Source organism: Falco cherrug, chromosome Z (assembly GCF_023634085.1).
Source record: "Falco cherrug isolate bFalChe1 chromosome Z, bFalChe1.pri, whole genome shotgun sequence".
In the NCBI taxonomy this organism is placed as follows: domain Eukaryota; kingdom Metazoa; phylum Chordata; class Aves; order Falconiformes; family Falconidae; genus Falco; species Falco cherrug.
In genome coordinates this window covers 46,778,395-46,804,904 of record NC_073720.1, presented here as the reverse complement: position 1 = coordinate 46,804,904, position 26,510 = coordinate 46,778,395, and the positions used below count along the sequence as shown (strand labels likewise).

The window sequence follows — 26,510 nt, the reverse complement described above, 5'->3', positions numbered from 1 at the left end:
TAAATGAATGGAAAAAAAGAGTGAAAATGTGCTTTCTTTTTCATTTTAGGTGTTTGCCTAATTACTGTGAACATGGTGGTGAGTGCTCACAATCCTGGAACAACTTCTACTGCAACTGTGTCAATACTGGTTACAAGGGAGCAACTTGCCATTATCGTAAGTCTGAGATGTTTCCTGGCTATGTTTTTATTTCTGATTGAATTTTTTCACCACAAAACCATACATTTGTACTGATAATTCATATTAGAAGATTTTTCAGTCATGTAAATATTCATAAGTTGGTTCAAAGAAAGGCCTTGGGAATTTAAAATACATAACAGCAAAAACCTATTGAAAGTTCTCATGTTTACCTGTGGCTGTTTCACATAGTCATGGTTTAACCTCAGCTGCCAGCTAAGTACCCACAGCCACTCACGCACTTCTTCCCAGTGGCATGGGAAAAAGAATCAGATGTGTAAAAGTAAGAAAACTTGTGGTCTGAGACAGAAACAGTTCAATAGGTAAAGCTAAAGCCATGCATGCAAGCAAAGCAAAACAAGGAGTTCATTGACTAGTCTGATCAGCCATCTCTAGGAAAGCAGGGCTCTGTCATATGTAACCCTTACTTGGGAGGACAAACGCCACTACTACAAACATCCCCCCTTCCTTTCTTCTTCCCTCAGCTTTATATGCCGAGTATGATGTCATACGATATGGGATATCCCTTTGGTCAGTTGTGGTCAGCTGTCCCAGTTGCGTCCCCTCTAACTTCTTGTACACTCCCAACCTATTCGCAGGTGGGGCAGGGTAAGAAGCAGAAAAGGCCTTGACTTTGTTTAGACAATTTTTGCTCAGCAATATCCAAGACATCTCTGCATTATCAACACTTTCCAGCACAAATCCAAAACATAATCGCATACGAGCTACTATGAGAAGAAATTATCCCAGCCAAAACCAGCACACACATTTTTCATAATTTACACAAGATGGTCAGTAACATCCTGGTCCATCCATATACTTCCACTTTCTGGATCAGCAAATATTTTAGAAATGTATTTAATTCATTTTTATTCATCACAACAAATATTAATTTATTTATTTATGAGACAATGAGGCTCTACTCATGTTCAAAGGTAATCACATCCTAAGCCCTAAACACATGTTGATGTGGTTTGCTGAATCAGAAGTAGACAAGGAGAAATTAAAAAAAAAAAAAAAAAAGTTGAAACTAAGGTAACTAATTTCACAGGAGATGCTCCACATTTATACTGCTTTAAGCATGTTCTGGGAAGCAGAAAAAATCATTACTCTGGGCTTCATTATGAAACTTCACAGATAATTTAAGAAAATTACAAAGACTGCCCTAATGGTCAGATAAATAATTCTGTCTTTATAAATTATTCTTATAAAATCTGTACAGTCCTTGTTGGCAGATTTTCTAAAAAGGATGTATGTCTACACACCTGGAATTTCTTAAGAAATCACTGATTTTAGAACACTGTCTATTAAATCTCAGTTGTACAGAGTCAAAAACAGTGATGACCTCTCCAGTAATGCCTTAATTGTAAAGAACACAGTGGCATAAATAACAATTTTAAGAACATTTGTGTAACAAAGAAAGGATGCCAATAGTACAGATGCTTTTGAATACCACACTGTATAATATAGATCTATGAAAAGCCCAAAGTAAAGATGGTGATTTCATTCATTATAATTTGAAAAAGTGTGTGTTGAATCAACTGATTATGTCTATGAGGAGAGGTGAAAGTTGTGGTTTCCTAGTGATTGGGACACTGTAAGAAATGTAATAATATGATGAGTGATTGAATTCTTAGTAGTTGTAAAAAATACATACAAAAGCCTTCCAAGATGTTTATGATTAATAAAATGTAGTATCTATGGCTATCAAATAAAAGACGCCTAGTAGTGGATTTTAGTTATTTTAATACTGAATTCAAATCAAGAACCTAGGATAATTTTTGGCCATATTATCACACCTGTATAATTTAAAAAAAATAAAAATCCCTTGAATTCTCAAAAAAATGTTATTCATTATAAACTTAGAAATAAGTTACTGATCTGAAAATATTAGTATACAAGCTACCATGTTCATAGAACTATTAATGAGTGATTGAATCTCTTTTGTCATGTTTAAATTTAACTAAGATTATTTACTGTAAGGAAACATAAAATTCCATTTGAAAATTACAAAAACTGTGCTTTCTGACTATTTCATAGAGTAAACAATCTAAGTGAATCTTTTTGATAGTTGTTGCCACATAATGGCAGTAACCATTAGGCAAAAAATGCAAAGATCACACTCTTGCAAAACTTACCTTCTTTCTTAAAAACAGCACCTCTTTTGGATTACTGTACTAGTACTTTATAGCTTTTTTAAAAAAAAAATCCAATAAACTGAATTTTTATAGATCAAAATCTTCTAGACTGTTAATAGTTATTGTGGAGTTATGTTTTATTTGTATAGCACTCATAACTTTTTTTTTTTTTTTTTTTTTTTTAAATCTAACAGCTCTTTTGGCAGAGTGTTTTCAAGTTTTGATAATAGCTGATAGAGCACACATTTTACTTTTGAAAAGAAAGACCAGAACAGTATGGCTGCTCAATAGCAATAGAGTGGTTAAATGAGAAGTTTGGTTAATGCGGTCTAGCTGTGACATTATCATCAGTGTTTCCTGTCTAAGTACAGAGGTAGACTCATAAGTCCTTTTTCTCATGTTTTTGATCATAAAGTCATCACAGACTTTTCTTCAGGCCTTGAACGATATAAAGTATACATGAAATGGGAGTAAGAATCTGCATTTTGAGTTTGCTTGTTTAGTTCTTTTACTGGAGTCTCTGACAAGCCATTTGCCTTTCTATTTAAAAAGGGGAAAAAAATAAGAAATATAAGAGACAAAAAATGCCAGGAGACAATCAGAACACCTAGAAACAGTGCCTACTTTCTCTTACATGAATAAAAACAACAACAAAAATCTGATCAGGTTGAGGGAGGTAGTGTTTGTTTTCTCAAACTCTGATTACCAGGGTTTAAGTAATACCCTTTGTATTCACATCACTTGGCAAATTTCACAACCATTTACTCACCCACATTTCACAGCTTCCTCCATGAATTTTCCAGCCTGAAATACAGAAGAAAATGTTTGAAAATGCCCCTTGGAATCTCCCTGATAAATAAAACCCAGTACACTTTGTAAATTCAAATGAAAGTATAGTTTTGGTTATGTGATTTCTTCTATATTCCTTATCATTGAACACACACAACTTCTGTTCCCCATTTACAGGCTTCATGCACTATTTTTTTTAATTCTCTGAATAAAATGTAAATTATGCCATTACATTTCTGATGGAATGTGTTCTTTTACAGCCATCTATGAGCAATCATGTGAAGCCTATAAGCACAGAGGGAACACTTCAGGCTTTTACAATATTGATTCAGATGGAAGTGGCCCCTTGGGACCATTTCTTGTATACTGTAATATGACAGGTGAGGTGATAAACTTCCTTTACTTACAGCTGGGTCTGTATGCATGCTCATTATATTGCAACATGAATTATCATGTAAGAAGCTTCTGTAGCTCTTAAGCTTAATGTATACATGCACAACAAAATGAAGGTGACTCCTTAGCTCAGAATACTGGCAGAGAAATTAGGCAGAGAAATTAAAATAATAACAGGATTCAGGCTGTGAAGCTAACACTGCATTCCTGTTGTGTTTTTCATAAATCAGACATGTGTTCCTTATGGAGACAATGTCATACCAGTTATTTTTTGGGGAGCAACTTTGTTTTCATTGAAGTTACAACCTCTTGAGAATATTTAAAGAAATGAGAGATAAGTTAATGTTTTATGAGAAAATTCGCAATTTTTCCCTATAGCGTTCTGAAAAATTGCAATTTACAACTGGTCTTTGTTATGAGGAATATAGACATTAAACTTCATTTTTCTAAGTGCAAGTACTTCTTTTGGAGAATGCAAATGCAACCAGTGGAACCCTCGCAGCTTCACCTTCAGGCACCTTGCCTCCTCTTCTGCACCCACTTCTTTGTATCTGACCATTTATATCACCATAAGTTTTAGACATGAAAGTCTGTTGTCAGTCTGCTTTTTAACAAACCAGTTGATATTTATGTATGCCTGTTTGTATATGTCCTTTCAATGAAGCTTATGTTTAAATGTAATTTTGAAATTCATTATTGTTTTATGTGTGGCTGTTTCCTTTTTTTTTTTTTTTTTTTACTTACCTTCTCTTTATTTGAATTGCTTTTCTGTCAAAATGATGGAAACACTTTATTGTTTTATGTGACAAAAACATATTTTTACACAGTTAGAACTGTTAAAAGACTACATGAATAAGCTGCATTTGAATTTGGTTGAGGTATGTCCTAGTCCTAAATGTTGAGAACTTGACTTAGAAATCTTTTCACAAGCTTTTGATGTTGGTTTCTAAACAGTTTGTGGTCACATGTGTTTCTTGAGAAACTGACAGGACTCTCTCTGTCCATGGTGTTGGTTGATTTTCACAGCAATCTAAAGAATTCTTATTTTATGTGGTGAAATAATAGAATTATAATTTCAATCAGTCTGTGCAATTTAAGTACTCTCACCTTGTCAGCTCCTGACTTTGACTTCTACAGTGAATTGTGCTAGCTCAAGGTGGGCACACTTCAGATTGGCACAGACCCTTAAAAAGAAATATCCTAGTATCCTATGAGACTAAAAGAGACCAAAGAATCACGGCAGAAAGATGGCAATTTTTAAAAGTGTGTATAACACTCCAGGGTACAGTGTAGTGTCTGATTTATCCTTGTGTACCCATGAACAGCTGTTAGTGTTTTCCTCAGTCACTCCTTATTCACCACATTAAGCAAACATCATTGATCAGTTCTTCTCAAGGCAGGGCCTGACAGGATGAATCTTCTGTATTTGTTTTGTTCCCAGTTTCCTCATGACTGGTATTCCCTTTTCCCACCAGAGGCAGGGAAGTCAGACGCCCACATTTCTTACAGCATTGCCCTGTCTTTGATGTTCATGGGCTCTATTTTCAGGCAGCTGGGAGAGAGATGCCTTTCCCTGGTTTTGTTCTTGGAGGTCAGTTTTGGAAGGAAAAGCCTACAGTCCACACTGCCAGTTAAGATGACCAAACTATGCAGTGACTATGCTTTTCTTTTTGTTTTTATATTTGGGAGTGTCACAATGAATATGATAGCTGACCGGTTTGCCTTAATTTTTATGTTCAGCATAGTCTTTAGATATACTTGTGTCTGTGTGTATGTGCATGTACAAAAACAAATGTAAATTTGCTGTATTTTCAGCCACCTGCTTTTTGACACTGTAAGCATGTACTTAATAAAATGTTATAATTTGACTGAAACCTGGTAATCAATGATAAAAAGTTGCATAAATAGATGCTTTTAATATAATATTTTTGAATAAACACCTAACCTTGATATTTCTTTTAGGTTTTCTAATGAATACTTGTCCTTTAAGTGACCATAAGTTCTTTCTTCTTTATAAATACCTTATAATATCAACCGTGTGTGGCCTGTAGGAAGCTAATAAAATAAAATACCACTCTGTTAAATACTTAGAAATACTATGGTTAGAACACCAGAAATACTGTCATCAATACTGCAAGTTAGAAAAAATAGTATTTCCCATATCTATCCAAATTACACTGGCCATTAAGATGCAAGAATACAGTTAACAAGAAATTGAAACTCCTCTTAACTAACCTAGACTGGTTTTAACTGGGAGCCTGCCCACCCCTACCTTGAAGTGGATTTTAGTCATGGGTGGTCAGACTATTACAAGCTCTGCAAGTGGAAGCTGAAACAGTAAGCTTTGTACTTTCCTATTCATAGGTGAGAGGGGATGACAAAAGTATAAAACAGCAGAATCATATAAGCCTTTATCAGCCACCAATATTCAGGGCAATTTTTATTTCAAAGAACATGGAAGGAGTAACCTCTTACCCCCGAGCAGAGAGTCTGATGTTACATTTCCTTGTATGCAAGCTATAGGCTACAGAGACGGATGCATTCCTGTGCTATGATGCTAGCCACTTTCATCCTTCCTGTGTCTCAGTGTACAGGAAAATAATTTTCCTAGTCTCAAAGTAAACACATAGTACTTAGCCTATGGCCTCATGTAGTTTTTTAAAGTAATGCCTTCATATAAGTATTGTAACTTCAGGTTTAGTTCTTGATCTGTGTAGTTTTGCATTGTAGTAATTTTTTTACAACTAAAAATGTTTTCCATAATTGCTGTAGGAAGTTAAAAGAAGAATATTTGTGAAGTTTCAGTATAACTGGAAAGCTATTGAACCATTTTGCTGCTTAGTGTAAGCAACATAGCTCCAAGTTGGAGAAAGTCTGTTTCACAGTAGACCGTACATCTTAGCACAAACCTTTTATAAACATGCAATATATTGTTTATTAATAAAGCATTTAAGTTATATGTATATTTATATGCAAGTCTTTTCTGCTCTTTTATTACAAGAACATAACTTTGGAACATATTTTTCTAGAAATAGTATTTGGAGTATTGAGTATTTACTAGTGATTAATGAAAAAAAAATCTTACAGACACAGTTGAATTGCTTCTTGAATAAACATTTTGGCAATATTTTGCATGTCCTCAGTTTACATGAATCACAAGGCCTGTCTACACATCACATTGAAGTACGCAGCTGCCTTACCCAGCACTATCTGAGCTAAAAGTCAACTTAAGAACCGTACGTCTTTTAGAGAAAAGCAGCTCTCAGTTGCGAACTAGCACTTCATCATGTTACAGTACCAATTCAAGTAGGCATACTATTGTGTTGCATAAATTAATATTACATCATGTGTCTGGAAGCAACTTTGTATTGAACTTCAGAAGCTATGATTCTTCATCCTTGCCTAAATACAGGTTTTGAATATTACTTCAAATAATGACTAATATTTGATTTTAGATGGCTAGAATAACTCAGTTTCATGCAATCTGATTTTTATAGTAAATACAGTATTTACAAGCTACTTTTGCTTCTTGGTATAATAGAAAAAATGCTTTAGGCCATTTCGTCACACAAAATGATTAATTCAAATTATGGTGATCTATATAATGTAGCTAGATACTAGGATAGGATTTAGTGATATTTTATAAATAATTTAAGCCTGGGAAAAGTAAAAATAGTATTATTTCTTTCTATTCTTTCATAGAAATTTACCATATAAACCATATCTTAATCAAGAGACAATTATTTGGGTGTCATCACTGTTTCCTTATTCAATAATCATAACAAGCTGAATACCCATTACAGTCATGGTATGATAATATACTTATGAATAGAGACAATGATTAATTGTTTTCATTTTTGTTCAGTGATTTATGTCTCTGTTTCATATGCACAAAAGCATTTTTTGTGATTAAAGAAGTCATCTTAAACTTTGGTTGATTTCATCATGCATTCTCCTTTCATTACCAATTTTTGCAACTACTTCTCATTCTTTATCACTTTTCACATCTGTTTTGAAAGATACAACGTGGACAATTATACAGCATAACAACACCAACCTAACCAGAGTCAAAAGTGCTAATCGAGAGAACCCCCACACTGTGTCTTTCAAGTACTCTGCCAGCCTAGACCAGCTTCAGGCCACAATTAACCATGCAGAGCACTGTGAACAGCAGCTTGCTTACCACTGCAAAAAGTCAAGGCTGTTAGATAAGCCAGGTAAGTAAAGCAGAGAAATTGTATTATGCTACATAGCGCATTTTATTTTACTGGCTACTGAAGGTATTTATTGCTATCAAGGTTATGGCATTTTGCTGCTAAAGAGCCTGAACTACTTTAAATAGATCTTTGAAGCAGAAAAACAGAAATGTCAGTTCATAATGATCTTTGTTTGAAGAATTAAGTGCTTTCAAAGTTAATTTCTCTTGTAAGTCTTTGAAATTAACAGGGATTATTATTAACAGAGCTCCTGTTGGTCTGCCTTCCAGGGATTTTTAAATTTTAATTAAGGAATTAGTGAGGAAATATCTCCTTAAAAGAACACAAATTACTGCATAGATATCAGCAGAAGTTCATCACTGAATGTTTTTGAACACTTAAAGAGCATATTTTGAGTTCTTGACAAAAAGCATTGATAACATTAAAATCCATTGTTCAATATAAGTATTCACTAAAAAAAGCAATAGTTAAAATGTGGATTATTATCAAATTATAATTGTTTTAAGAGAAAAAAATCATGGAAATTCTCTGACATACTTAAAGAAAGATTAAGTTATGTAGTCTACTTAAATCTTAACTCACTGACACAGAGCTGCTGATAACAGACTTTGCTTTGAAAATCCATTCTAAGTAGTCCAAATAATGTGGAAGTAAACATCTCATTGTCTTGTGTCTTTTGAAAAACTAAATGAAATTGCTTGACTTGTCCACCAGAAACTCTGAAACTGCTCAATTTAATTTCTTGGCATTCTTTCCTACTAAGCAGAGAGCAGGCCTCTGAGTGCAAGTCTCTGGTTTTCTCTAAACTCTTTCCCTATGTATTCTTTCTTCCTAATTATGTCGTAAACACCACTGGACTTCTTTGACTAGAATTCACTCTTGGCAGAATATCTGCTTGAAAACTTCTCTGCGGCCATAAATGAACCTACTGCTTAAGATATCCCACTGAACCTCCATTTTATGTATGGACTCCAAACTAAAGTTATGGTTAGATGTTCAAAATCTACACCAAGCAAAGGGTTTCAAGAATGTGCTTTCTAGGTATTTCATATCTTTTGGCTATTAACTGTCCCATAGACTAAGTGAAAACCCTGAAAAAACAATAAACCCTACCTCTCCAACTCCCCAATTTCAGCAGTGATCAAGCTAGAAAGCATAAAAAATATTTAGATCAAAGAAGAAGAGAATGGAAGACACAGGCAAGCAGGACTTTCTACATTTTTTTGTGATTTGATGAGATTGCACAGAAATGTAGTTTTCTCTAGAAAGCTAAAAAAGTCCAATCAGTCAATTGCGCTAAGCCATATAATATTTAGTTTTGAATGCTAGGAGTAAATAGGCATGGGGCAGTTATTTGTGAGTTCTACAGATTTTCTGAAATCATTCTTTGCTTAAACATTACCATGGACTGTACCAAAATGCAACTTGCCATTCTTCTGAAGAGTGGCCTTTAGTATGTTTTGAAAAAGAGCACTCTAAGCTAAGGGAAACCTAGGATCAAGTGACGGTCAGTCTTTGCATCTGCAGTGAGGCCACTTAAAAAAGGAAACACTGAGTTTTGTGATATAGGGATGAATAAAAACATTTATTAAAGAGAATTATGGTTTATGATTCCCTTACTGTTTGAAAGCAGCCAGAGCCACATTTTTATAACTGTTTAAAAGATGTATTAACTTTGTTTTATCTTTTCTAGTGTTCTTAATTAAATAACTCCCTTAAAATAATTTTCGGAATTTTATATTCCAGGATTTAGATCTGCCCTTTTTTAGTTCAAGGGTAGTGATCATGGTGGATGACTTAATAAGGATGGATCCTTTTGACCCATTCTGTCATGGTAACAGTAAAAAGAGATTAAGTTCATGGGAGAAGATGCCCCTTTGTAGATACAGACTGACGTGTGCTTTGAAGGGCTAGGTCTCACCTACAAGGAGAAGTGGGGGTTTGGTTTTTTGGTTGTTGGGTTTATTTGTTGGGTTTTTTTCCCCAAAATATTATATGTGTTTGTACTTCTTTTCAGGAAACTCAGTAATCCATGCACCTAGAGTATCTATTGAAATAGATGTTTTCAGCATCTGAATCACATCAGCAGCAAACTGTATGAATTTGCACAGCCTTAGAACTGCAGAATCACAAATCAATGAGTGGCTGAGGTTGGAAGGGATGTTTAGAGGTCACCTGGTCTAGTGCCCTTGCTCAAGGAGGGCCACCTAGAGTCAGTTCCCAGGACCATATCCACAAGTTAAACACATACACGCAGTATATATATAGTATGTACAGTCTTAGAAGTCGCCATGCTATCTACTGTTAAGGACAACTGGCAACGCTTAGACAAGCCCTAATTACAGCTGGGACTCATCTAAACTGACAACAGTCAGTGTGTTATGAATATATTGTGAAATACTTTTAGTCTTTCAACACAACAAAATGTAAGCCCTAGGCTTTTGTGTATGAGACTATAGAAGGAAGTTTTTCAAATTTCCTCCAATTTATCTTCTTCTTCCTTCTACAAATATAAAAGTCGAATATGCTGATATCATGGAAAGGGAGAATTCTAGTATCTTTTGAAAATGTTAAGGTCATGCCACTGCGTAAAATGCATCTTTTTTCATCTCCTGGATATCAGGCGGAAAAGGAGTGAGGGATCCTCTCATGTTTGCATGCATTTTTTCTCCAAGATATATCTTTCAATTGAAACATATGGACTGAAGACAGAACATATTACTTGTTCCCTCTGAAGAGTAGTAATTTAATATTTAAAACTGTTACCAAAAAATCTAGTTCTGTGTTTTTGTGTGCTTTGAAAATGTATTTCTCACCTATATTTATGTGAAACATATAATTTCTAGACATCTCTAGCCGATATGCATTCTAACTTTTAGTGTCTCCGTGTGACATAGTAACATAAACTTTAGAAGCTTGATTTGAAATTTTTGTAAGAACATTGCAATTATAAGTGTGAATTGTATTTAAACTTTATAGGATGCTCTGTCTATTTAGAAGAGCTCAGAGAGCTAAATAATAATTCTTTTTTAAATAGAAATGCTTAAAAAACTTAAGAAAAGTTTAAGAAGTTAAAAGTGACTTAATTTCAAATTTTGGACTCGCTGACTTAGCTGTTATTTCATCTACTCAGCATCTGAAGATAGTTTTCACCAAGTTTTCCTGTTTAAGATCACCATTATGTATTTGCTTGCTGGTTTTTATTTATGTTTCTTTAAATGATTTTACAGTCAGAATTACAAAGCAAACAAGCAAAAATCAATCAAGCACACATAACTAATAAGTGAAACATATATGACATTGAAAAAATATTCAAAATACATTTTACTGAAAAAAGTTTATTCTATTTCATGTATTATGGACACCATGAAATATCAGAGCTTGAAATGCAAATAAGTATGTTATCAAATTGCCTGCAAAATTTAAATCCTCCCACTCCTGCTATCTATGATCTCCACTAGCTTTGCCTGACAAGTACAAAATTTGATGATGGTCACATGAAATTTTTTTGGAATCAAGCAGTCAATGTAGCAATTCTAAACTGACTGCATTTTAAGAATACGTTATACTCAATCAGCCTGGATAGTGCTTGCAAAGAAGTCACTTGTTAATACATTTGTGTGATCATTATGAAGAAATCTCTAGTCATTTTAATTAATAGCTTTATTTTACTTAGGTAGTATTTTCCACCAAAACAGTGATAGCAATTTAAGCTAATCAGTATGAACTTGCAGCATTTCAGTAAATAGTCTCTCCTCACTCTTCTGTATGAATAAAAACCTGAGTCTAACTTTTAAACATAACCCAATGTCCCTAGTGAAAGACTGGGAGTATTAATTCATGACTGCAGTATAAAGCTCAGACATGCTGTTGAAACAGCAGAAATATTCTGCTTTTTACTGTCTTAGTTGTTGGAAGCTTTTTAAAGTGTTGTCTGATAAATTATTTATAAACTGTCTCCAGGTTTTCTTCCTCCTGTGATGTCTTGCAAACAAAAACATTGATATTGGACATTGATTCCATTATGCAAGTTTGGCTTTTCCAGAAACTGCTTGCCCTGTCTTTTGGCCTGCTGGGTTGACAGTTGTGTGGTAATGAATGCAGTCAATATGTTTACAATCTGAGAGATTGTCAGCTAACTGAAGTCATATCTAACAGTGAGGTTTAATAAGCAGCGGCAGTTTTAAGTAAAGCTGAGACTAGGATAAATTCCAGCTTCTTTGTGGGGGCCTGCTGCTCAAAACTTGGAGCTTCAGCAACAGCAAAAAGAAGTGCATCTATAAGAAACTATAATTTAACAGTACTTGATTTCTTCTCATGCCTTGACTTTCATGCATTGAATCTATCATCTTTCCTTCTCATTTGAGATGGTTTCTCTTTATGCTTCATATCTTTTAGTTATTTTCTGTTCTGTGTATAATTTCTGTTGCTGTGCCTGCTTGGCAGCACCTTTAAACTTAATCTGCAGTACTGTAACATTAAGGAAACATCCAATTTTATCATTTTGCTACAAACAACGCTGACTGAATGCACCACACAGAGATGTAATAGTCCTGGGAAACCTCAGTTCTGCTTACCAGATACATCAACTTGCTTATGGGAGCAACATCAACATGATTTCTGCTGTCGCTGAGTGTATAAATTATTAATCTGCTGCCTGTGATCTAACAACTGTCTTTATTCATTTCTGATTAACACCACTATTCAACTGCTTAATGTCTTTCACAGATAGGGGTAGTAATACTCTAAAGTACTCTTGGTAGTGGGACGAGACTGTTTCGGCATAGCTTTCCTGTAACTATTCTCATTCTATTGCTGGTAGTTCTGTAATCTGAAATTGATCTTTATTTGGGAATATAAACTACCCTCATTTTTAGTGCAGTGGCATCTTCTTTTTCATGGACCATTTTAAAATGAGTTATATAAATGGGCTGCTTAAGATAAATGATTCTAATATCATGGCTGGCTGAGCTAGGAACTGTGAGTTCCATTTTCCAGTAATGCCAGCAAAAATCTGTGACAATCATTTAATACCTGATAATGAAGTATTAGAATGAATAATTGCTTACAAATAAAGGTAGTAATTCTCTCCCTCCCCACCCCCCCCACCCCCCTTGTTGTTTAAAGTTTTTAGATTTGAGGAGTGATTTTTCTCTGTTTAACCATTTAGAAATCTGCTTGTACAAGAAAAAATGAGAGAAGTAGGAGACAAAACTGGGCACTGATTTTCTCTGATCTACCTTTTAGATGGGGTGCCACTGAGCTGGTGGATTGGAAGAACCAATGAAACACAGACTTACTGGGGAGGTTCCTTGCCTGCTGCACAAAAATGTGCTTGTGGATTAGAGGGGAACTGCATTGATTCCCAGCATTACTGCAACTGTGATGCAGACAGAGATGAATGGTGACGTCTTACTGTTGATTAATCACAATACTTTTTTTCCTGGAAAGTAAATTAAAAGCATATACAGATTTTAGCACATTTAGAACAGCAAGGCCGCTGTAAATTTAAATTACTACAGTGTTACCCATGTCTTTGATATAGGACATACTTCCTCATAAAACTCTAACTGTATACAATATTGCTAATTCTTTCACTCTGAATTCTGAGGAAGGTTTAATTTTATACAGACACTTTATCTTTGTGTGGTGTATTGCATGTTATATATTAAGACATTAGTTCTGGTCTTTAGTAGAACTTCAGTTATTAGTCTTAGAATACTAAAAGTAACTACAGCTAAAATAAAAGTTTCTGAAAAAAGGTCAGTTAACCTTTAGCATACTTTTTAACTAAAACTTTAAGAATTTAGACTTTTTACCCCCTTTTTTGTCATCTACCACTTAGATCATCAGAATTGGACACACTCGCTATCAGCAAAGCAAAGCACTCATATAGAATCCTATTCTAAGAGGATGGAAGGCTTTCTAAAATGTTCATCTTCCACTTGTGCTTATCTCTGATGTTATTAAAGATGCCATTCAATTAAGTAATATAAGAGATTAATTCCTGTTACAATGTCAAATCTGAACCTGACTTTTCACTTAAAAGGACCAGATACAACTTTCTCAACAATACTTCCACTGCAGTACAGGACTTCATAAAGCAGAAAGGGACTTTTCAAATGAAAGCTTTTCTGTTGAAGAAACTTTTAAGCTTTTAAACTTTAAAAGTATTTTTAATTTTCATAAATCCAATTCAATGAGTGTGTTAGTGTATGCATGTTAATATATATTTTTTTGAAACATGTGTTTGAAAATAGAAAAATGCAAGGAAATTATTTAGAGACATCTTCATGTGTCCAAAATAAAGCAATGCATTGTTATTATATCAAGCTAGATATTCACTCTTCCTTTAAATAAACAACTAATTAATTTGGTTGGAAAATGTTTATTCTCTCATCATGAGCAGGGAACTCAGCAGATACAGAAATGAAAATACAACAAAGGGTTACTCAAAGAACAATTCTTCACAAGCTTCAAAAGTTTCTGTAGGGAAAGAATTTGCATCTGCAGTAAAACTCAAAGAGTGATATCTGCCGTGCTCATTCTAATAAAGAGATTAAACAAATACATAGTACGCTAGGAGTTTCCCTATTATTGGGCTGTACAATTTTTGATGCCTAACAGCAAAAGTGGTAAAAGATAAATGCTTTTTGAGACAGGATTTTGAGGAGTTGCCGCATATGTAATACATTCTTGCCTAGTTTTGTCATTCATTTAATCCATCCTCACACACATAAGTTAATTTTTAATCATTAACGTACTTGTAAATAAAGTAGGTAGAGGATGGCATGCATGTCTTCATTATAACCACTTTCAGTAAATTGCATATGTTGATGAGTGTATTACATTGAAAATATAATTATTTTTGCTTTGTATTTCTGTATGTGTCCACTTCTGATATTTTAGTTTTCATTTTAAGTGGAGATTTATCCCTGTAACTGCAATGTTATGGAGGTTATGTTTACACTTATTTTGGTAGTTGTGCTTAATGTTATATTTGGTTCCCAAGAGACTACTGGTTTGAATCAGTTGACTCAATAATGTTCGTAGGGCAGAAAAAGTAGGTGGAAGCTGTTCTGCTTTGAAGTGTTTTCTGAACACAGAAAATCAAGAGTTACATGTGTTGCAGTTTTGAAAATATGGTATTGATATTCTATTTTGATAGTGACATCATTGTATTTTATAGATTGGACATAGATTTAGCTCTAAAGTCCTTGTTTGACTGTTCCAAAACTTTAAGTCTCTAAAAATCTAAAATAAAAAAGACATGTTTTTTAAAAAAACCCTGCTCCTAAAGATCTACAAAAATGCAAATCCTCTTTGCAGAACTAGTTTCTACTTAGTTTCCCTTTATCTGTAGCATAGTTTTACAGAAGTGAACGATTTAAGTGTTTTGGGCATTTTTTTTCAGTTCTAAAATATCTGCAATACCTCACCTCATAAAAACTTCAAACGTTTTTAAGAAATGTTTTGCATTCCTCCCTTACAAAAAAAAAAACTTTCCTGAAAAAAATTGTACATTTGTTTGCACTGTGCTCCAAAACAGATAAATAGAAATTGAATAGAAGGGAAAGATGGTAATGTTCGTAAAGGGAGGGAGGAGACGAGCAAAAATCACTAATTTAATTCAACATAAGGATGGAATCTTTTCTCATTGTCTCAGTCCCAGTGCATGGTGTACTGAGAGAGGAGATTACTAAACCCAACCACATTCCCAGAGGAACATGGCTTGCTTGCTGAGGTGTGTGTCTCATGTTTAATCTCTGAGCAGTGTGAGTTCCAGATTGCCTCACCTCTCTGAGATTGTACTATTGTCTCTGAGATATTTGCTTTGCCCATTAAAAGGAAAATTCAACTATAAGTGGATTGAATGGACAGATAGATTTTTCCAGAATGACCCTGAGTGATTGAATATTTCCATGGGTTCAGGGGAAACAATTTTAGGGCCAAAACTGGTGCTTATGAAATTTAGAAATTCAGTTCCGACATTAAATTAACAAGGATTTCAAATGAGGAATTTCACCTAAGATTGCAAGTACTGGGTGTGTACTCTGATGCTAGGTTGCATATTTCCTTTTCTGCTAATTACGTATTTGCAGCATATGCTTTTTTTTCCTGCACACTCAGCATGACTTAATATTTTTCTATTTAATTTTTAACATTTTTCAAGGTAAAAAACTGAAGAAAATATGTTAAACATATTTGAAAATTATACTAAGCCATTTAATATTCCTTTATGAAGAGACAGGCCATTATAGATACTGCATATTCCTAGGAACATAAAATTACTGACTTGAGCAAATACATTAACTTAGGCAGCCAGCTTGGTACCCATTTATGTCAAAAAGTTTTTTCTCATACCTTTGCAGACAAGCACAACAGTAAAAATACCCACTTCGCATGAAATTATTTCATTCTTGTCAAATGATCACAATATTAACACCAAAGCATACATTTGTATTTATGGCTGCTTGTATTGCCCTTAGAGCTATGCAGCACCTTTTTTCAGAATTTAAATATTTCCTTTCCCCTAGCAATGTGTCAATGAAATGTTTATCAGAAATATTTAGGACAGCTGTGGCTTTCATTTTACCTTTACAGGACTAATGATACTGGATTCCTCTCCTACAAGGAGCATCTACCAGTAACTGAAATTGTGATCACAGATACTGACAGACCAAATTCTGAAGCAGCTTACAAACTGGGGCCTTTGCTTTGCCGTGGTGACAGTAAGTAGCAACTGCAGAGTTTTGCTAAGCAACAATGGTGTTTGACTGCAATAAATTTTAAACACTGTTTGCTCAACAGCCTAAGATACACTTTTGAAAAAAAAATCACCAAGTTTTTTTAGTAATTAGAAAGGAAAAAGATGAAGTGTTATGGTCCAATGCAAATCAGGGTAAAATTGTAAAGATACGTTTTTGGAGATACAAAACAATAATGAAGACAGAAATAGTATAGTGTTCAAACTGGTGTTTTGAGTACAAAATCCAATGTTTTTATACAATTTGAATTAAGTTATGAATAAAGCATTACAAGAAGGGGAATTTATAACAGGTTGACATATCTTGGGGATATACCCTTCACTAGATATGTATGCCTCCATCACCAAATCGTAGACATATTAATTCTTCTGAGTATTTGTGCAACTAGGAAAACTAAAATATGGGAGATTCATCCAGTGTATACAAAATATATGAGCAAAAATTCGACTCCACATAAGAATTTAAAATTTAGAAATTTATACAGTAATTCAAAGAGTAAAGTTTATACATCCTGAATATGTATGCAGTAACCAGGAGAACATAATGTGTGAAGAAATGATTTAAAAGTAATAAGACAACTGGAGCAAAACTGATATCTTACTGATGATTTGCGATGACATTTCTGATTTCATTAATTTCCATCTTCATTGGCAAGGAAATTAGATTTGGTTTGTGTTCAATAGTAAACTATCGCACAAAATTCTATGGCTGCTGCTGTTTCTAATCAAAAGTCAGGAGAAGCAATGATATAGATCATCCTAAATATCTTAAGTGAAGAATTGAATGGGCAGGAACTTTTCTAAAGTTAAGTAAGGGATTAAAATATTTATTTAAAATGCTTAATTTCTTTACATCAAATGCTACCCTATGAGTTTTCGTAAACTTCAGATTGTTTCAAATAATTACAAATTTCTAATTTTATTCCTTATGTGTTTTTACTCCTTCAACATATGATGTTGTGTTTGTTTTTCAAATTTCTTCAGCCTTTATGAAAAGGAGGAAATGAATGCCGGTAAAGAAGTACTTGAAAAGAATTTCTGAAATGTACTTATGTACTTTTAGGCTCATTCATGAGACTGCATGGATAAATAAATATAAATTTGCATGTATTTATTTTTATGTCATCTCTGCTTCCATTCCTGTGACTTGTCAGGGCAATTGTGCCTGGAAGATTTGTTAGCAGATGTGTATTACAGCAGTGCGTTCAAATTTTCTTACAAAAATTTATTAGCTATGAAAAGAAACCACCCAACATCCAACAAACCTTTGGGTGCTTCCTTTTCACTTGTCTGGAATTTGGTTGTGAGCTGATGACTTAAGCTACTTATTAAAGGATCATTAAAACATGAGGTTTAAATCATAATCCCATATCATATATGGGATTATGGTATAATTTAGATTGAAGAGGACCTTAAGGAGGTGTCTGGCTTACAGCAGGATCGGGCATGAGCTTAGACCAGGTCTTTCAGGGCTTTGTCAAATTGGAGATTGAACCCCCAAAGTGTGGCGCCCACACTAGTTCTCTGCGCAACCTGCTCCACTGCTTGGCTGACTTTGAAGATTTCTTTTTCACTTCAATCAAGTCTGAAATTCTGTTGTTTACTTATACCCATTGTCCTTGATATTCACACAACAATGCAAAGAGCCTGGCTCTGTCTTCTTGATGATTTTGCCTTAGGTATTGGGGGATGCTGTGAGGTCCCTGACAAAGCTGTTCCTCCTCCAGGCTAAACCAGCCCTGGTCCCTCAGCCTGAAGGGCAGGAAAACTTCTCCAGACCAGAACATCCTGGTGTCCTCCCCATACATGCTTCTTTTCATCAATTTTTTCGTTTGTACTGGAGGGCCTAAAATTGGAGGCAGTATGTAGATGGGGTCTAACAAGTGTTGAGCAGAGGCGGGTAACAGCTTTTCTTAATTGACTGGCTATGCTTATAGAGCCTATGGTACAGAAGGCTTTCAGTATAGCTTTCAGTATAGCCAGGGACAATGAAATGAGAGACAATGACAACGATGAAACAGAAATATTTACAGCTTGTGTAGTACTAACAAGTGGGGAGAATTTCAATTTCACTACTCACCAAGTTCCCAGCTACTATTAATTACATAACCTGACCCCAATTATCACAAATCTTAAAACACAGAAGCCAGCTAGCTTCCCTGGGTGAATCATTAAAACATACAGACAGTTCTGACACCCATTGACCTCCCTGCCTTTATTTGATATTTGCTTAGTTTGAGTGATTGAATTGCTGCAAAATTTCACACTGATGCTAAATGATCACAGTATTTCTAGACAAGCTGAAATAGAGAAGTCTAAAATATCATGAGGACAAGCACAAGAAGTCATCTGAATGTCAGAGGAAATTTTTGTAATATCAGACCATGTTGTAGAATTTGTCTTCAGAAGTAAGCAATTTAGCACTGAAATAATCTCAATGAAAAGACCTTTCAGAATATAATAGTTAATGGTAATAATACAGCAAACACATTGAAAAGGAACATTCACTTTAATTGTTTAATAAAAGCAGTAATAATGCAATTTTTATGAGGTGTTTATATCATAAAGACCAAGATAATTAAGAGACAGCATGCTTTTGAAGAGGTAGGGACTAAAATTTGATAAAGCAATATAGAATTTCTGAAAGAAAAAATAATGTAAAATCATAGAATTTTGACATAAAAACGAAGTGCAAGATGTTAAGTAAAATAGTAGTTGTATGACAATATAACATATATAGACATGAAGTATCATATAATATGTTATATATTATTTACCATATTTTTTGTATCATGTGTTTTATATAATAACTATAATATAGCATTATCACACAAATTTATTACTTGGATTTTATAGAATAATAATATTTAATATAGGACATGTCATAGGTATATATATTTTGTATTGTATTAAATCATATTAATATATTTGCTCATATACAACATAATTATATACATTACAATCAACATTCTATTCTATTTTAATCATCATACTGAAACTGAGTGTATGTCTTACTAGATATTTTTGCAAAGGTCTATATGTATCAGCAGTGTTTTTTGTAATGAAAACTTTCTATATATCTGAGTTCTACACATTAAATATCACACTAGACAAAACTAATGAAGTCTAAACTCTGTCATAAGATATCAATAACATGTAAGTAGCACTTTGAAGCTGCAGGAAGGAAGCAGAATGTTATCAAGATTTTTTTTTTTAATCTGAATTTGCAGCCACCCATGAAGGCCTAATTACATGCATTTTTAATAACATTTATTTTCTTCTGCACCTTTGGATAGGTGCAGAACACAAAAAAGATCTAGTAGCAAATACCCATTTCTCAAAAGTGCTGTCAAAGAAGGAAAGATAGATTTCTTGGATTCACAAGTGTGATTTGAGTACTCTGTGGAGACATTGCTTATTTCTGCTTATGTCATTCTCTAAAACTAAATTATATAATACTACTTCATAGGGGATATCCTTTTGTTAAACTTGTTCTTTGTTTTTTCTGACACACATAAGTTCTTCACAATAACTGACTTGAATACCTTATAGAAATATGGAGGAGAAGGTTTACTTTATTTGTAATACACTTAGTACTTTGTTAAACAATTAAAAACCAGAAAATCACAAATTCTTATTGCATCAATAATCTATTCCTTGTAGGATATCTACTTGGAAATAAAAATAATTTTTTATGCCTACAGCAAAATAGACTAGTTAATTTAATTGAATTGTCATAAACCATGCACTCCCTTGAAATAGTTTCCAAGTTCGAATTACTTCATTAGGTACTTCTAAGAAGTCACATATAATAATCCAAATGCAGTCCAGCAGAAGCTGTCTGTTCTTCATTGCACTTTTTTTTTTTATTTTCAGTCTTTCATTTAACATTGCATTACTGTACTTGTTTTCTTTAAGTTAGGTTTTATGGATTGAGTCTCTTCAGTGAAGTGTGTTACTTGTAGAAAACCAAACCATATTTTTTAGAACAAAGAAAAAAAAGAGTAACTTAATATAAGGAAAATAATATGAAAAACAATAGCAGAATAGTTATTTTTATGTATAAAATTCCATTCAGATATTAATAATGTTTCTCAGCATTTATGTTAGAGTTGTCTCTATATATTTCTAAGACACCAACGTGCAATGAAATTAGTAATGATGTTCTAAAGGAATATGATCATTTAGGGAAATTATGTCATAGGATCTGGTGACACTCAGATCTGTATATATAAGTACCACTCATGAGTTTCTGTCAATATTGAAATATAGTACTGATTAATTTCTATATTCCTTTTTCTGCTGTACAATACATCTAATAAATTGTATGTCAGTACTGATGGTATCAGATTGAAAAAAATATATGAATATAATGAAAGTTAATATTCAAATTAGCCTATATCAACAGAGTAGAGTAACAGGAAAAATTGTGAAACATGAGTACAAAAGAAACCTTTGGGCCATTAATAGATGTAAATACTATGTTTTTCATTAAAAAAAATATATATCTCTGTTTTTTTTGCCATTATTCAAGAAAAAGCCAGATGTTGATCAAATTCTAATAAAGACAGACAGTATGGTTACTTTTAAAAAAACACAGCATTCAAAGTTGTTGTTGTTTTCCTTGTAAGAACTGACTGGAAATACTCTGATATATTAGTCTGAAATTCCAGATAGTATTAGGACATATAAATACATCCAGAACACTGAAAAAAATTTACTATGCTAAATTTATGTGTAATAAATGGATAATTATAATCTGTCAGCATCAGACTAATTCTTGGCCCCAAAGTAAAATTGATCATATAGATCTTAACTGAATAAAACATAATATAAGGATAGTGCAAAGGAATGTAAAGGCAATATATTTATTCAGAATGAGTTAATATAAAGTAAATTTGGCCAAACTTTCGATGGACCTCTGTAATGGTAAAGGCCATACAGGTGAAGTCAGACACTTGTATCATAGTAAGATATTTGGTGGAGTGTCACATACTTGCTTAAATAAAAATAATAATAATAGTAAAAAAAAGGAAACATAAATTCAATTACAGAATGACAGTTCAAGCAGGTAAATGTGAGCAGATAATCCATTGAATGTGTTTCCAGTTTGACATTTAAACAAAACAAAAAAACATACAGAGAAATAAAAAAACTCCCAAAATGATCTAGGGTGAGTTTGGGATGTAATAATTTTAGAGACCAAATATATTAACTGATCATAAGCAATACCCTCATTAAAGCAGCACGGTAAATTTCTAAATTTAGCTAAAAATTCTGCTTCACCTACCTGCACTAGCATGAGAAATTAGGGCATGTCTGATGGTACATAAATATGTGAGTGTTCACTTTTTCCTCTTATTTAGCTTCACAATACTGATATATATTTGTTGTAACCTTGAACTAACCAACATTATTTTGACTGTCTTTATTACTTCCTGCATAATCAAGACATTTAATACAAGTCTGTGGTTACATTTTAACACTACCTAAAAAGGATGTACGGTTAAAGGATTGCATAAAAGAACTTGAGATTAATTTTTTAGGAGAAGAATCTTAAGCTCAGTCTCCTTGCTTGACAGGCAAAATCTGAGGTGATATGTTCAACTTAAAATGAGTTTCATAGGGTTAGAATTTTTAAATAATGTTCTTGAAAGCATGAGAGAAAATGAGGAAACAAGCCAGTGGCTGGCATTTGAAGCTAGGCCAATGGGCTGAGTGTGTGTGCACGCATATATTTAAATATTAAAGCTGACAATAAAAACATTTGTGAATTTTCCAAAAATGGACAATTTTTAATTAAATTGATTAAATACTGTTCCTAGAATAAATACTCTTTGTCAAACAAGAATTGATTCAGGCAATTTATATAGTTTGTGGCATATATTTATATATATTTATATATAGTATGTATAATATTATATATGTAGTATATATACAAAATACCTAAATATTTATATAATTTATTTAGCCCGTGCCTCACTTGGTGAGGCTCACAGCTGCAGCAACAGAAAGTTCTGTGGCTGAGCACTGATCAAGGCAGACAGGGGGATTCCCAGAGCCAGGGAAACCCACGCAAGAGCTGAGAACCCCGCATGGAGCCAGCAGCTCTAGCGAGCGAGAGAGATGCAGCTTGGGCACGGCCAGGAGCAAATGTGGCACATTTAAACAGCACTGGGGAGCAGTGCCAGCAGGGGTACTGCCAGGAAGGTGTGTCAGCCACGCCATGTCGTGTCAGTTTGTGTAGTTGGACTCACAGCAAGGGTCCTACATTCTGCTTGTAATCCACAACCCAGGGAAGCACTCTAGGTCTCTGCCATAATGGTGGGTACTTGCCTCAGAGTTAAAACCAGTGTTTCCACTGAGAAAGGCCCCTGTGATGTCTGATGCTTCAAGCCAGAGGGAAACAGTAAGGCAGGAGACTTCAGTACATATGGTAGGTTGCAATGAATGCCCCAACCCTTCTCCTGGAGAAAAAGCAAGTACCTCCTTAAGGTGTGTGCAGGTTGATGATCTGTTGTGTCAGGTGGTCAAGCTGCAGGAAACAGTTAAACAGCTGCATGGTATTAGAGGGTGTGAGATGGAAATAGATAGGTGGTTTCAAATTCATGCTTCTGTAATGGACACCACAGCAAATGAGGAATCTTGGGCCCCAGTGACCCACAAAAGCAGAACTCCTCTTAAGTCTCCACCCTTAAGTCACAACCAGAAACATATGAAGCTTTAACAGCTCTAGACACACACAAGCAAGGCTGGCAAGAAAAAACTGCACTAGCAGCACACTGGGTACCATAAAAAGAAATGACAGGTGCTTGTGCTGGGTGATAGTCTGTTAGGAGGTACTGAGGTGCCCAGCTGCTGGCCTGGCAGGAAGTCACGTGAGGTAACACTGCCTTCTGCGAGCTAAGCACCCATCTGCTGCTACTTTCATGTGCACAAGAATGACACCGCAAGCCAGAACCTGGGCAGAATCAAGGAAGGCTATAAAGCCCTGGGGGTGGAAGTGAAAATTTCTGATAGTTATTTTTTCTACTATTTTGTTCCAGCAAGAGGAAAGGGTCCAACCAGAAATAGACATATAATGCAAATCAAGTTTGGTTTTATGGCTGGTGCCATTGTGAAGGTTTTGGCTTCTATGATAATGGGACATTCTTTGACTACAGCATGTTAGGGAGGAAAGGGATCCATCTGCCTAGAAGAGGCAAGGGAGTCTGGCAGCAGACTGGCCAGCTTGGTGAGGCAGGCTTTAAACTGAGGGACTCAGGAGGAGGGGTCTAAAGTGGCAATGCTCACACCATCGCATCCAACTGGGGAATAAGCCAGGCCAACCAAAGCAGTGATACCTGTTCCTTAGCTGCTTCCCAAGATGGGTACCAGAAGGCCAACCACCCGCAGGGTGCTTCTGGCAGTGTTGGATCTTCTTGCACCCTTCCTGGGAAAGCTGTGTGCTCCATCACCTCTCTGAAATGTCTGTACACAAACGCACCCAGCATATGGAATAAGCAGGAAGAATTAGAGATCTGTCTGCAGTTGCAGGTCCATGACCTCATTGCTATTACAGAGACATGGTGGGATAGCTGGCATGACTGGAATGCTGTCATGGATGACTATGTACTTTATAGGAAATAGGGGCCAACAAGGAAAGGTGGTGAAGTTGTTCTTTATGTGAGGGAGCAAGTGGTGCACTAAGCTCTCCCAAGGGGTGGCTGCAGAACAACTCAGGAGCTTATGAGGGCCAGACCAACATGGGTGCCATTGTTGTGGACCTGTGTGTGACCTATGTGTGGCCTGATCAGGAAGTCAATGAGGCCTTCTACAGACAATTGCAGGTAGCCTTATGACTAAAAACCCTGGCTGGCAACTCAGCCCCACACAGTCGCTCGTTTACTCCCCCTGCATCAGGGTGGGGAAGAGAACTGGAAAAGCAAAAGTGAGAAAACTTACAGCCTGAGACTAAGACAGTTTAATAGGTAAAGCAAAAGCTGCACATACAAACAAAATAAAACAAGGAATTAATTCACCACTTCCCATTGACAGGCAGGTGTTCAGTCATCTCCAGAAAAGCAGAGCTCCATCATGCGTAAAGGTTACTTGGGAAGACAAATGCCACCAGTATGAGCATCTCCCCCTTCTTTTTTCTTCCTTCAGTTTATAAATCAACATGATGTCATACAGTATGGAGTATCTTTTTGGCTAGTTTAGGTCAGCTGAGTTGGCTGTGTTCCCTCCCAGATTCTTTTGCCCCTCCAGCCCTCTCACTGGCAGGGCCTGAGAAACTGAAAAACCCTTGACTTATTGTAAACACTACCCAGCAATAGCTAAAACCATCCATGTGCCGTCAGCATTTTTTTACACCAAATCCAAAACACAGCACTGCACCAGCTACTCAGAAGAAAACAAAATCTATCCCAGCTGAAACCAGCACAGGATCTTGTCTACCTTGACTTCAGCAAGGCTTTTGACACACCCATATCATCCTCATAGGGAAGCTCAGGCAGTGTGGGTGAGATGAGTGGACTCTGAATTGGCTGGATGGCAGAGCTCACAGGATCGCAATCAGTGGTGTAGAGTTTAGCTGTAGGACTGTAGCTAGTGGTGCTCCCCAGGGGTCAGCATTAGGTCCAGTCTTGTTCAACTTATTCATCAGTGACCTGGACAGAGGGGCAGAGTGTACCCTCAGCAAGTTTCTTGATGATAGAAAACCAGGAGGAGCAGCTGATACCCCAGGAGGCTGCACCACCGTTCAGTAAGACCTGCACAGGCTGGAGAGTTGTGCATGAAGAAATGTAATGAAGTCAACAAAGGCAGGTGTAGGGCCCTGCACCTAGGGAAGAACAACCCCATGCACTAACACAAGCTGGGGCTGACCTGCTGGAAGGCAGCTCTGCAGAGAAGGACCTGGGAGTTCTGATGGACAGCAAGTGGACCATGAACCAGCAGTGTTCCCTGGTGGCCAAGAAGGCTAACGGGACCCTGGAATGTATTAGGAGGAGCGTGGCCAGCAGGTGCAGGGAGGTTTTCCTTCCCCTTTACTCTGCCCTGGTAAGGCTGCATCTGGAGTGCTGTGTCCAGTGCTGGGCTCCCCAGTTCAGGAGAGAGGGGGAACTACTGGAGAGGGTCCAGCAGAGGGCTATGAAGATGATGAGGGGACTGAAGCATCTCCTTTATGAGGAAAGGCTGAGAGGGTTGGACCTGTTTAGCTTGGCAAAGGCTGAGAGTGGATCCTATCAGCGCATGTAAGTGTCTTAAGGGTAAGTGCTAAGAAGCTGGGGCCAGACTCTTTTCAGCAGTGCCCAACAACAGGACAAGGGGCATTGGGCACAAACTGCAACATAGGCAGTTCTACCTAAATATAAGGAAGAACTTGTTTACTTTGAGGGTCACAGAGCACTGGAGCAGCCTGCCCAGAGAGGTTGTGCAATCTCCTTCTCTGGAGATGTTAAAAACCTACCTGGACATGAACCTATGCAAGCAAGCTGCTCTAGGAGAACCTGCTTTAGCAGGGAGGTTGGACTAAATGATCCTCAGAGGTCCCTTCCAACCCCAAGCATTCTGTGTTTCTATGATTCTGTGATATGAGAGGTCAAACTAGATAATTTTTCCCTTTTTACCTTTTAATCCATGAATCTTATAAAATGCAATGTAGCAGAGCTGGAAGGAGGGATACAGAGGGGGCAGCTGAATTCCACAAATTCTCAGAGGCAAACAATTGCCAGCTGGTCAGATTTCCTAACACAGAAGACAGCTTTAGAAGAAGCAATTGGCACACTTCTCAGTAATTTTGGCCTCCTCTTTGCTGTGCTGGATGAAAGGAAATTTTTGTATGTGGCAAAAGTGACAGAAATACTGGGCAAATATGGGAATAAGTATGTAACTAGAACATGTAGTAGGTAGTGATGATTTTTCTGTTTGGTTTTGTACAGGAATAAAGCAAAGTGACACCACCCCCACCCCTACCCCCCAAATAAAACAATACCAAACCCAAACAAAACAAAACAACAATCAAAACCATTAGGATACAAATAGTAG

General features: G+C 35.7%; 1 protein-coding gene across 1 annotated transcript in view; it reads left to right on the top strand.

Annotated features, from left to right (window-relative positions):
* Positions 1-26,510, top strand: part of CNTNAP4 (contactin associated protein family member 4) — a 261,311-nt gene that overhangs the window by 199,307 nt on the left and 35,494 nt on the right. The window contains exons 11-15 of the mRNA XM_027815469.2: positions 50-156; positions 3,365-3,484; positions 7,517-7,714; positions 12,962-13,118; positions 16,319-16,446. Coding sequence (XP_027671270.2) covers positions 50-156; positions 3,365-3,484; positions 7,517-7,714; positions 12,962-13,118; positions 16,319-16,446 — 710 coding nt within the window. The remainder of the gene's footprint in view (positions 1-49; positions 157-3,364; positions 3,485-7,516; positions 7,715-12,961; positions 13,119-16,318; positions 16,447-26,510) is intronic.